Below are 13,977 nucleotides of genomic sequence, written 5' to 3' on the forward strand. Positions count from 1 at the left end.
TGCGTCATGGTTGTGTGGGGCTGTGTGCTCCCAGCCCTGTGAAACCCTCTGAATTTTACCATGGCAGCCAGGCAAAAATGATTAACACCAGACTTCTGCCTTGGGGCTGGTGTCAGCTGGAAGAATATCACACTTGGGGACAACGGAGAAGAAGAAAAGAAATTTTTTTTTTCCCCCGAATGATTTATCACCAGCTGTTTAAGTCTGCCCAGATGTCTGCAACGCTAGAAGCTGTCTTGAGGAAGAGCAATTTATTTATTTAAAAAAGAGGTACAAAACTTTACACAGTGGGCCACATTTCCTAAAGACAGGCACAAGTCAGGAGCTGCAAGGCACAACCTTTAGCTGCCAGGCTGAGCACTCACCTACATGTGTGTGCAGCCTGAGCAGATCCCCCCTTCTTCCCTGTTACTCAAAGAAGCAGTTGCCTCTGGTCTGAGAAAAGTGAAGGATTTCAGGACACAGAAGGATTAAAAAAAAAAAAAGTGACCCCAACTCTGTATATTTACCAGGAAATGGGAGATCCCTGGAATTTGCTTTAGCCCATATTGGCATTTTATATTCACCTCGTGGGATAAAACAGTGCAACAGTTGTGGATGCTGGTGCCAGAGCCCAGGACATCCCTATGGAGGGTAAGCTGCTGTTGTGCACTGCCTGGGGCGCGACTCTTGCATTTATCATTGCAGCTTGGTGTTGCCCAGCCAGGGCGGGCTTCGGGGTCACTCAACCCCAAACTCCTCTCCCTGGGGAGGGTCCTAGCCATGAGGCTGCTGCTGTATTTGAAAAGGGAAAGAGGGGAAAGCTGTGATTCACAGGGAGCTTTGTCCTGGCAGATTGTGCTTTAAACATGCTCTCAAAATGCCCGTTGAATCACATCCTCCAAAATACTAAATCAGAGCAAACAGCTAGTACCTGGCCCCAAGTGAGGTGCTGAGTTATCTGAATTGAGTAAACTGAGCCCAGACAGAGGCTTTACTAAAAGCCCCCAGAAGATTATGCAGTCAAGTGGAGATGCCTCAGGCTAACTATGGTGTGGGATTTAAATGCCAGTTAAATTGGGTGTATCAATACCTAATTTTAGGAGCTAGGCTTTCCAAAAGAGATGTCAAAATTCAGCAAAGGGTCTGCCAGACCTCTACAAAAGCGGGGGGAAAGTAACCCTAGATCTCAAACCAGGATTCAGAGTAGCTGTCAGGTTAAGTATTAAGTCACAGCAGGTACAAACAGGGCACGCGAGGCACCTGGGGGTCTGAAGTCCTGCAGAACCCAGGGCACTGACCACCATCTGTGGGGATGTTCTCTCTCTGGGAGACGGTCTGATGTCTGCTCCTGGAAAGCAGGGGCCTCTACTTATCCAGTGGCTAGGAGATAAATCTCAGTTTTATTTCTAAAACTAACCCAGCAAGTGTTCATCTCAAGTGCTGGGTAGCCCCTGTTACTGTATCTGCACTGTGGTCAGCCTGCCTCCTGCAGGGACCCCTTGGATGGGCACTGTAGCTTCTCTCCAGCCCTGTCTCCGGCCCCCTCTCCTTTTGCTCCTGTCTGGAGCCCACGGCTGGACCCTGGACCTGGTACCTTGCTTGCCGTGTCAGGGGCTGCTGATGGGCCCCATTACGAGCCCCCAGATTCGCCCACCATGGTCTGACCCTGTGGGACTGCACCCACTGGCGAGGGCACGGTCTGTGCTGGCGTCCCTCTTGCTCCCAGCTCCCTCAGCGAACAGCTGAGGCCGCTGCGAGCTGCCACGCAGGGAAAGCGGGCTGTCCAGAGGGATTTGGCCTGGGTGACCACAGCACCTGGCACAGGCTGCAGCTGGCAGGCAGGACAAGGGACCCGCTGAACAGAGGACCCTCAGGGGACACTGAGATGGGGTGGCATCTGGGCACTGTCCCAGTCTGAAAGGACTCCCCCATTGCAGGGGTTTAGATCTCTCTCAGCCATTTGGTGGTGGCCAAAAGGGAGGCTCAGCTAGAGGCTGCCATGCCTTTCCAGCTGGCTAGAAAGGACCCGCTCCCCTGACCAAAATCTGCCCTCCATTTCAACTCCGCTGCCCTCAGCCACCAGGGGAGGCCACCCTGCGGTACTCTGGCCTGTAAGGCAACCCAGTAAAGCCCATCTGCACCAAGGCCTGCAGAGCAGGGTGAAGTGGCTGAGTGCTTAAACGATTCAATCTATCGCATCCCTCCAAGTCACTCGGCTCCCAAAATAACAGCCAAATAGAGAACTTTCATGGTTTGGTGACTAGAGCTAAGCACCAGCCTGATGGCTGGTGTAGGACCTTGGGGTGAGCTACAGCCAACACGTCTCAAAACCAGCCTCTGACAGCTGGCGGGAACGGCTCTTCCTTCAGCTCCCTAAGCAGGAGCTCCGTAGGCCTGCGCATCCGAAAACAAAGATACACAGTTCTTATCCTGTCATCCACGGAGAGACAAGACGTGTCTGTATTTGGCTGGTGATTGCTCCTGTGTTTCTGACAGGCCCTGCTACCACAGGTGTCTTGCCCCGCACAGCCACTCTGAGGGACCGAAGAGGCCACAATACCCCTCTGCAGTTAATGCTCTGATGGATATTCCCTATCCTAATTAGGGATTAATTACATCGGTAAAGCAGAAATCACTGCACGTTGGTGTTAAACCCCAACGAAGAGAAAGCATGTTTTCCGGAATGCCTCTCCAGGTGATGTCTGCCGTCAGGGTGATTCTTTCTCCGACCCAGCATTGCTGTCCCCAGTTGGCAGGCCAGGCTGCCTAATTCTCACCAAAGGGAACAAGCATCGGAAACAACGAAAGCTGTCCAAAACCTCTAATGAAATGGTCTCAATAAGCTCTCCAATTCATTAGCTGGAAGCGATTTTGTAACTTTGATAGCCCTCCCCCTCAATCGACTTCCTCTGGCAAGCGCAAAGGCCCTGGAAGGCTCCACCAAGCAGGAAGAATAGGCAGCTGGCCCACGGCAGCAAACTGTTTAATGACTGGGTTGTTGTGCGAGTGACTGTCATCTGTGAGAGGAGGATGTTTTCCAGTTTGTCCTTGGCAGTCGAAGCTTTGCTGGAGGATAACCACATTGTGAATACAGGGAATTTCAAGAACTTTTGCTTTTAGGCATTTTGAGTGATGGCTGCTCTTGCAAAGATGAGATTTGGATCTGCACTTCCTCAAAGCTCAAGGAGGTCTGAGCATCTCTAATCAGGAAAAGTAATCCCTTTAATTTCAAAATACAGCTAGAGGTTTGTTTATGTACAGTCAACAACAGAGGCTTCCCAAGATTTGCAATTTATGGGCAGAGATCATGAATGTTTATTTCACTTTTTTACAGTAATGCAGTTTTCCTAATACCTGTGCCTACCTAGTGAAATGCAAGATGAAAGGTAAACCATACAAGAGGTGAAGCTTGGGTCCCTACAAATGGTCTCAGGTCTACAGTTTTATGCCATTCATGATGAAAACACATTTTTCATACTGGAAACCCTTAAACTAAAACTGAAATGCAATTTCAGCAGCAGAATGTTATTTATTAACACTGAATATATGAAATTGGAAGTGCTTAACAGCTTGGCTAAGCTACTGAAAGATACATGCACATACCTACGTTTCAAAGCTTCTTCTACTACAGCAGAGCTTCCTCTGTAATATAACATTACCAGAAAACCTCATATTCTGTTAAGAAATGACACTGTTTCATTTGAAATAATCAGAAGACACTAAGTATTGTTTATCTGCTCCTCTTACAGCTCCAAAGGATTCTGAATAGTGAAATGCCTGAACCTTTTATTATTTTTTTTTTCCCCAGGAAGCAAACAACAGTCCACGTTACAGCACTTTGTCATTTGCTGTCAAATTGACATGCTGTTGTTGCACACCAGGAAATGACCTAAAAGCATAAAGCAGCACAGAAAGCAGTTTTTCACCAGCTAAGCATTCTCATCCAAACTTCTAAAAAATTGCATTAACTGGTATATAACTAATGAAGAAATTTCTCTGTTATTTAGTATGCTCACGCTTGTTCCATGACTGCTAGATGGCAAAGCAAATGTCAGTGTTTTCACTGTTGCTCTTGTCTTCTGACACTTTCAAAGTCCCGCAGGAGAAGAGAATATATTTGATGGCATCACTGAAATGCAATGTATCTTAATGTTCACCTGTTCCTCTACTGAGGAGATGTCAGAGGTTAATTACAGCTCTGCAGGGGAAGAAAAGTACCATGAAAATGATGGTGCTAAGAACTAAATGGAATTACCACCTATGAGTCCAGGTGCTCCTGCTGAATTAAGGTATTTCATGCAGCTCAACCTACAGCTGGTCTGTAGGTTCATTGTGTGCAATCTTACATTTGTAATACAACCTTGCTTCCTAAAACCATGAAATTCCTCCCCCCTCCATGTCTTGGGGAATGCTTATTTTGGAACCCACTCAGTGAATGTTCATCCAGTCTCCTGAAGTACGGAAAGGGTCAAATAAATATGAATACTATAAAATCAAGCCCTTTCTATTCTTTTCTTCTGAGTATTTTCCCAGTATTTTGACAGTGATGCTAAGATGAAAAACGTAGATAATATGTTGGGCCTAATATTGTCCTGTTTAGGTTATAGATATATATCTAATTTAATGTTTCTGTTAGCACTGTCAGATACTTACCTAATAGGCATGTTAGTTAAACCAGCACGCACCCCCCCACTTTAAGGGGTTCAAGGATAATGTCTCCTTCCTTTTTTGCAGACAGAAGGCCTGAGAGGCATTGAAAGTAGTGCACATGCACAAATTGCGTCTTCTGAACAGCACACGGCAGGCTAGTAACGTCACACTTGCAGACGTCATCCATCCATTGACTCCAGCTCTCATGCTGCATCTGTTGTGGAAGCTAGAAACCTCTACTGAAAATCACAGATCAACTCTTGCCAGTCAGACTTTCAGCATTAAACTTACCCCTGCTATGTGTAAGGGCATGAGCACCAAGTTTGTTCCTTGCCTCTTACTCCTGCTAGCAAGGCAGAGGGACGTCTACAGAACAGAGACATGTTATTGCTCAGCTTTCATTTTAAATACTGAATTTTCACTTAATCTTCCTATGGTAAATTAGGATAAATAACCAAATCACAGTCCTTCTCCTAGTCCCAAATTTCAGTTCGTTTCTGCAGATGCCAGTGGCTAGTCCAGCTTCCACTGAGGGACTCCATCACTGGGATTTCTCTGCCATGAATAAACTGAAGACATGAGCTTATTCAGAAATGGCTATTCCAGAATAATGTTATCTTGAGGACACACCTTGTTTATCTTCAGACTTGAGAACTGGAAGTCTACCCCACCTTCCCCTCCTGCAAGGGCAAGGAAAAAAAAAAAGCCAGAGGAATGCTTTTGCTTTTCCTGGCATACAGTACAGTAAGGCAGAAGTAATTAAAAGAACATATGGAGAAATGAACAAAGTTGCCAAACCTGGCTGTTCAAACAGCATGGACTATCCAAATCCTGAGAGGCCAGCACAGAGAGGCAATTGCACAAAAGCTGTCTACTAAAGATTTTCGAAGTAGAAGAGCTTGGCAGAAAATTGGGTGGATGCTTATTAGCTTGGCTTCCAAGTCCCTCTCTTGGCCCTCCCCCCTAAATCCTACTCAGCTTGGAAAACCCCTTTCATAGGAGAGGCTGTCAGGAAGAGTCTATAAGCAGATCTTTAGGCAGTCCTGAGGGGCTACCTCAGGCTAAAAATAAATAAATGACCTGACAACATAGATGTTTGAAAGCTGTTTCTTGCCATATCAAATCCAAAAGTACTGCTGCTCATGTTTCTGCCTTCCTACAGACAGATGGCAAAGTAGAGTCATGTCAAGAAAATCCTGGTGAAACAGGAGAAGTCCTAGGTGCCAGGAACAGGTGTCTCCAAACTCTGTCTTGAGCATCCTTTATTCTTACATATCCACAGGCCAGCTGCCCTTCTTCCACCCTTATATTTTGGTGGTTACATTGCTGGGGAAGGTGCAGCACCTATCTAAAGTCAGCATCTTTTTTTTTTTTTTCCAGCTACTGAAATGTAAATTAACTCTGATGCAAAGGAATTCAAATATCTCTTTCTGTGAAGAATATGAAGACTCTTAGCTTTTAAAAATACTTCTGACCTTTTTCACATAAATCAACTCTGATGCAAATGTATTCTCATGGGAGCAAAGACAACTAATATATCTTTACATTAGTTGTGAAGAGTTTCAGAAGGAGCAATATGTAAAAAGTTCATTTATTTCCACTTAAAAACAGATTTTGGTTCATGTAGCACAAGCCTCTTACAGGACTTTAAAGAATTTTCTGGTTTTGATCTTGGCACAAAACATTGGTATCTATTTTTCTAAGAAACATGATTTTGAAAAATCAGGTAGTTGTGAGGAGGTTACCTTGCCCAGCTAGTGAATTTTGCTTCACGTACTGGAAATAAAGGCACAGTATACAGAGCTTCTTCATAAAACATCATTTCCACTGTAGAAAAAAAAAGTTAACCTTGAAACCAGACTAACAGAGATTTCATTAGGTTTTATACAGCAGGAATGGTTTGGCTCTATTTAATCCAAACCCTGAAGGTTTAAATCCCACTATATTACAAGAGCATTACTTGCTCAGAGTTAATTACAGATTCCAGTTGGAGCATTACCTTTTCTGCACCAAAAGGAGCAACTCAGCTCATAGGATAGCTCTGCATCATCACTTTTTTGGCACCTGAATCCTGGACTTGGCCAGGATTAAAATGTTGACATTAGGACCCTATTACAGAAACACAATGCCTTCCCAACAGAGGTAGCAGCATTCTACAGTTCTACTCTCAAACACTTCTTATTTTGTGAGTGGTGTCTCCAGCAAGCCACCTTCACCTTCAATACTATTTTGATTGCCACTCAAAGGGAAATGTTTGTTTCCAAACTCCCCACATTACAGGTCATCTGCCCTGATACTGAGCCAGAGAACTCAGCTTCAGCAGAAAGCTTCAGGAGGAAAATAAGTGCCAGAAGTTTTGTGTTTGAGCAGCTGGAGAACAAGGAAAAGCATTTTTAGGAACAAAGACCTGAAGAGATCACCAAGGTGGCTGTGCCCAAGCCTTTGCAATTCACTGCGCTGACACAGTTCATTCAGCTCTATTTCACAAATGCCTGAGGGCCATGTTTTCCACACACGCTGTCCTGCAAAGCTCTCGTCTCAGAGGTGAAGCTCTGTCCTCTTGATGATACCTGTAACATTCAGTAAAAGGCCAGATGCCGCAACTCTAAGGTGTTACAAGTGGAGATGACACTGCTTTGTGTGCTTTGTTTCTGCCACACAGGGAAGCTGTTGAAAATTCCCAGATGATCATGGAAAGCAGTTCACATACCTCTGGGAAAAGGGGGGTGCTGAACCTGAACCCCGTTTTCACAGTGTGGAGGGAAAAAAACCCCAATCGTTCCTCAACTCCCTATTCTGATTGTTAAATTCAATGCTGTGATCAGAATGCATCAGTCTATAAAGTATCTGGTAAAACTGTAATACCCGTGGATCACAAATAAACCCCAGATCACATACAGGTTTTAGGTGTGATATTTCATAGGAAAGCAGAAATCTTTTTTTTTTCCTCCCTCCTAAAATCAAATTATACATAATAAGGGCCTGGGATGCATGATCCTTCCTGGATTGCAGAGGGAATCAGCAGAAGCCCTAGAGCATGAGAGAAACAGTGAGTGAATATGGTGCAAATTTATTTTTAATTTTGCTGCTGTACTCCTTCCTTTTCTACCACTCCCTCCTCTTCCTGGGCTGAGACACTATTTGCTTAGAGATGAACTCTTGAGCCCAGAGTGAAAATACAGGCCTTAGGGTCTAAGTATGAAAGAAATGACGAGCATGACTCTGGAAGAATATATCCTTTTATCCAAAACTGAGAAGCAGCAGTGTTTTCTGGAGGGGCAACAAGACTAATAATAACTGGTGGAATACTTCTTTGCGCTGCAAAATCAAACCCTAATTTCTGCAGTGCATCAGAGTTTAGATAGCTAGTAGGCAAATACTCACATCTACTTTATAGCTCTACAGCCTACATGGAAAAGATACGAAATGGCAGTTCAAACAACATGTCTACGTCAAATCATTAGGGAGCCTGACTATGAGCTCTTGTTGTTCTGCAGCCAGAACTAGGTTAAATATATATGTTTAGATTTTGGCTTGTTAGAGAATGTTCTGTCAAAGGCATCAGGAAAAACTGAACTTGGAACAATCCGGACAAAGCTGTGGGTTTGGGTTGGGGTGGGTTTTTTTCTTTTCTTTAAAACCAGTATCTGGTCTACTCTTCATAAATAGTTACAGAGCTAACAGCAGACGGGCTGTTGAAGAGTATCTGTGTAGCCTGACTGAGATTACAGTGAGAATCTAAGAATTTTTCAAGTTTTTCGGCCTCCAATTTTCTCTTCTGTGTGGAAATAAATGACAGAAGAGAAAACTGGTGACATTTTGAAGTCTCTTTGGAAAGAAAGAACAATTTAGCAACATTATTATTATAGACGGTAACACTTACGAACAGCATGTAATATAAGCTTTTTAATAATATTTGACTTAATTACCCAGATTACTGTCTCTTCAGTATTTCACGGTTATCACTGAACACCTTCAATTTACATTCTTAAATAAGTTACTGTGTAAATAAAGTATGCTCAGAGTTCTTGTATGTGCACAGTACTTACATTTAATTACAGATGATCTGGATATGTTTATAGGTGCAAAATACATTCAAATTGTTTACAGGAAATAAGCTTAACTAGCACTAACTCTGGAATCTAAATGTTCACAACAGCACCAACAGGAGCTCAGCTATTTATTTGAACATGCTTTTCAAAATGTACTTTGGAACGCAGTAGAAATGAAATTCAAAGAAATGCCAAAAAGAGGGAAGCACAGAAGATCAAAACTCCATAGCAGGCTGGATCAATAAAATATTAAACTGCAGTTCTTAAATGTAAGTACTACACCAAGTAGTAGTCTGATTGGTCTTAAATGGTGTTAAAGCCCTTGTTTTCTAAAGGAGACAGAAATAAGCATTTTGCCTATTCAATCCAATCAAGATTTAGGCATCGTGCTATAAAAGCAAACATATCTGACACTTCTTCTATAACTTTAGCAGTTGGCTTTCCTGCTCCGTGCCCAGCCTTGGTGTCAACATGGATGAGAAGCGGATTGGTTTGTTTACGGCTTCGGCCCACAACATACTGCAGAGTAGCGATAAACTTCAGTGAATGTAGAGGGACCACACGATCATCATGGTCTGCTGTGAGAAGCAGCGTAGAGGGGTACTGGATGCCATCTTCTTCTGGTAGTTTGATATTGTGAAGCGGAGAGTACCTGAGAAGAGCACGCAAGTGTTTACGTATTTTTTCCTCAAGACTCAACAAGAAGGTTCTCTCATAGAGAAATCGTCACAGTGGCATTTGATAGCACTCAGAATACTCAGTTCTCAGTTACATAAATCAGAATTGCACTACTGGCAACTGATACGTGGTAGTGGCAACAGATCTCTGGCTCTCAAATGTGAAGCAAGTACATTTCTTTAATTTCAGAGAAGCATATGCATACATCTCACAGAAATGCAAAAAATACCAGGAACAGGTAACAGGGAAACTGCAGCAAAAGCTGTCAAATCCACAGCAGGATCCAACCTGCTGGGAAACAGTGAAATTGAGACTTTTTCCCAGTGTATGTATATAGTCCAGGTCTGCACGTGGATGGCTTCTCCATGCTAGTTTGGAAACAGTCTCTGATGGTAAGCCTAAAGTGCTGTACAGTTATTAAATTTGCTCCCTCCAATATTTAGGCCACCTTTGAACACAAATGTAACTCTGAGGGAATAACATGCAGGAAACTGTAAGTTTTCCTGCTTTCAATAGATTCCTTGATTCCTATTTTTTGAGCAATGAATAATCTAACTTTCAAAATTTGCTTTCTTTGCAGGAGAATTTACATCTTTTAGCTGCTGTAACATAAAAGGTGTTTCTACATATCTCAACACAAAATACTCTCTAGCATTAGAAATTAACCATAATAGTAAGTCACGCAGAATTCCATCTAACCATTTCATACTTCATTTAGAAAAGCTACACCTAGGAAGAACGTTACATTCCTTAAATCAAGAGTAGGATACTATTCCCCCCCCCTATTTCATGACAGAAAATACAGAAGGAAATTTTGCTTTATTTTTGAATGAATTTCCCCACTTGGAGAGGTACCCATTAAGCAAGTCCAAAATTATTTTTAAGAACACATGACAATATTTGAAAGTCTAGCCTAACAGATTCCTGGCTTTCTCATTTTCATCTAAGGAACAATGTAAGTGAATTTGCAGACTATGACTCGTTTTGAAAATAAGTTAAATGATAGTCACTACACACTACCATTTGCCTTACGCATTTTTTGGGTATCTCTAAAGGCAACATGTAAGCAACATTACGTATATATCTTACTACACTGGATAAGCAATTGCCAGCTGTTGAAAAGGAGGCACAGAAATACTTCAGGTATTGCCATATAAGATGTTTCTAAAATTATGCATTGAGATTTTGTGAGTAAGCATGTGTGTAAGTAAGTATGGAGTGACTCCTTCCCACAGATGCATTTCTCCTAATCACAGAATTAATTTAAAACTTTGCTTCTAATTTACCTCTTCAGAATACCTCAATTCACAGATGTGCAGGCAAGTTTCAGTGTCCAAAATCATGGAGATTATTTGGATCATTTTTATAACAGTTAATCTTTTATCTAAGTTATCTATTGATAAAAGATGAATTATGAAATTTGTTAATTGTTTTGTGCACTATGTTTACAAAAATGTGTTTGCCACTGAAAGCATAAATTGGACAACTGGAGGTTTTGAAACAATCTAATTACAATGGGCCCAACTGATCATCTAGTATTCGGACTTGACATTGGGTTTTTTGTGGTTTGTTTTTTTTTTTTAATAAAGCTTTAGATCAAGTTAGATCTCAGTGTACTTGTTATTAAATTTCAGACCAGCCAAATTGTTTAGTGTGTCTGAAGCATTCTCCTAGAATGTCAATCTTCATTATTAAAGGAATACAAATGCAATAACAGAAGATGAGGTTCCAGAAAAATGTTTTTAAATGATGGCACTTATTCTAACACACTCATTATTAGCCATATCCAATGTGCAGATCATTTCTGTTCTCGCACTGCTGTCTCTCCCTCTCTTTTTTTTTGTTTTTAAATAATCTTTCCAGACATTTCAGCAAGGAGTTAAGAAATGAATTAATATCCTGTTATGGTCTACTGCCATTCAATTCCTACAGATAAATCCCATCCACATTGTATAATATAATTCACAATGCTGATTGTCTCTCCCCCATCATAGAAAATACAATTTATGTAGTGGTTCACTTGAGAATATTCTGTTGTGACAGTCTAAAGGAGTCATTATTCAGAAAGAAAACCTTAGGAGTTGTTAAAGCTGCTAGTAGAACAAGGTCTTAGAAAATATGACCAGTTGACTCAACAGGGCTTTGAAGCTAAGTCTTTCATGCAAAACTGACTTGTAAGAAAATGCTGAACTCCCCAAATCCAGTGTGGGAAAGGATGAAATAATTCTTAGAATAGCTATTGATCATGACAACCTGGAACCATCGAGCAGACTATGCATTTTAACAACCACAGAAGTATTTAAAGGCACTTACTTGCACAGCCATTCAAACTGCTCTTTACAGTCAGAGCAACCATAGTCAGTGGTCCACGCATGGCCAATAGTGTACTTGTGGAACTTGAGCATGTCCATCACTCCCACTTGGGCAATAGCACAACCAAATAGGTCAGGGCGCTGGTTTGCACAGGCAGCTTCAACAGGAAAACAATTCTATTAGTATTCATACTTCAAAGAATTCAGCTCAGCAGTGAAAGGTCCACTGCCCAGTTCATGAAAGACCAACTTCCAAAAAGCTGTGTTTTATAAACAAGGTAAAACTGTTAAGTTAAAACAATGTGAGAAGAAATACAGATTACCATACAATACCAAAAAACTTTAGTATAAAATATCTGATATAAACCTAATTGCACTGGGAGAAGACTGCCAGTGAATACGAAGTCAAATAGGCTTTTAAGCAAAACTGAAAGCAAATAAACAAATGGATAAAAATTATAACACCCGAAGATGGTATGTTCAAAAGAACTTAAGAGCTATTTCCCTGTTCTTCAGGGAAACATGCTGTTCTTTGAAAACTGCCTTCCAAACTAGCAAATTGGGTTTAGAGGAGAAATGCACTTTTAAAATACATGAGCTTTTGGAATACTGAATTGAATTTCCTAAACCATTCACTGTCTAAACTTTTAATATTAGTATCAACAAAGAAAAAGGCATTGAGGAGCAAAAGCCCTCCATTTATTGATGAAAGTTTTCTTCCATAATTACTATGTAAACCCCTATGAAAATAGTTTTGATAAAAGCAGACTACTACAAAATTAGAGGAATACCTCATCTTAATAAAGCAAATTACTGTTGTATTTTCTTTTTTTATGATTTCCATCACCCTACTACTGGAAGGGACAATTCCTTTAAGAATAATGCTTGCCTCATATTTTAAAAACAACCACAGTAGGCCCATCTAGCTCAATGTTCAATTTATAAGAGTGGCAATTGACAAATGCTCTGGGAAAAGGCGTTAAGCAAAAACTGGGAGATATTTGCTGTACTTTATCAGCTTTTGAACTAGTTGTTTAGGTTTTCCCTAAGCTGGAGTTATCTCCAGCCATTCTGTTGAACAGCCATCAAAACACATATTCTCCGTAAATATATCTATTTCCTTTCTTAATGTTTATTCATCTAGTGTTCATCATACCCTGTAGCAGTAAGTTCTCCAATTCCAATTTCTGTTGCTTGATTTAAATCTGTCGTCTGATGATTTTACAAATTCCCCTGCTTTTTTTTTAAATTTTAAGAAATAAGAGCACTGAGATTTTCCCATAAGTACTACAATGGATCCCAGAATCCCTTTCTTAATTCAGAACTAATCACTGTGCATCCAGACGTAGGTATACTCTTTCCCAAATTCTTGTATCTCCTCATTTTTGTCCATTGCAAAAATGGATCATTTATTCCCATTCTTTGCCTCCTGCTAACCAGGATATTGCTATGACACAACCTTGCTGCCAGCTCAGCAAGAACTTTCTTGCATAGCCTTATGCAATGGACCTTGTCAAAAGCTTTTGAAAATCCAAGAATAACTCCTCACCCAGATCACTGTCACAAGCACCATATGCTGCCTGACTCCTTCAAATAGCTGTGCAAGATGTAACTTCAGCCTGCAAAACTCTTCCTTATATGTCAGCTATTATTTATTGGTTTCAATAGGTTTGCCCATTAGAGAAGTGAGATTTACTCATCCGCAGCTTGTGGATCACCATGAACCATTTAAAAATTGGCATTGCACTTGCCCCCTTCTGTTCCTCAGATATTCAGGCTTAGTAGCCTGCAATTTCATACTGGAGCTCACTTAAGATCTTGCATGTGCACCATCTGGTCCTGGCAACACACTACTTTTCATTTGATTGATTTATTCCAAACCTCTTCTGCTGATGCTTCAGCTTGAGTCAGCTCCTCAGAGTATTCCCCATGGAGAGAGACTCTGGTGCAAGGGAACTCCCCAAGCTCCTCAGGAGGGAACATCAATACAAATAGACCATTTAGTTGTTCTGTTTTGCCATTATCTTTCTTTAGTGATGCTTTTACACCTCACTAACCTGTAAGTCCCACAGATCCTCTGGCCAGCTTCCTGCTTCTGATGTGCGTAGAAAGCTTTCACTGCTAATCTTTATATTGGAAGCAGTTTGCTCATCAGTCTCCTGTGGTCCGTCAGTTCCTGTCAGAGTTTACGCTCTACCCTATCTTCTTCATTTGAACATGATTTCTACTTTCTGAAGCATGCGATTTTACTTCTGGTTATCTCTGATATGTGGCTATGCTAACTTTTCCTGGGTCCTTTCTGA

General features: G+C 41.5%; 1 protein-coding gene across 2 annotated transcripts in view; it reads right to left on the reverse strand.

The window, feature by feature from the left end:
* Positions 1-8,426: 8,426 nt before the first annotated feature.
* The window catches only part of PREP (prolyl endopeptidase), a 98,544-nt gene continuing 92,993 nt past the window's right edge, over positions 8,427-13,977 (reverse strand). Inside the window, exons 14-15 of one of the 2 annotated variants that reach the window (XM_049818076.1) lie at positions 11,676-11,832; positions 8,427-9,336 (exon numbers count right to left, since the gene is read on the reverse strand). In XM_049818076.1, the coding sequence (XP_049674033.1) occupies positions 9,042-9,336; positions 11,676-11,832 (452 nt within the window). In that variant the 3' untranslated portion in view covers positions 8,427-9,041. The remainder of the gene's footprint in view (positions 9,337-11,675; positions 11,833-13,977) is intronic. The other variant, XM_049818075.1, reaches the window with a different exon arrangement.

The sequence above is a fragment of the Accipiter gentilis genome, chromosome 15, assembly GCF_929443795.1.
Source record: "Accipiter gentilis chromosome 15, bAccGen1.1, whole genome shotgun sequence".
Lineage (NCBI taxonomy): Eukaryota > Metazoa > Chordata > Aves > Accipitriformes > Accipitridae > Astur > Astur gentilis.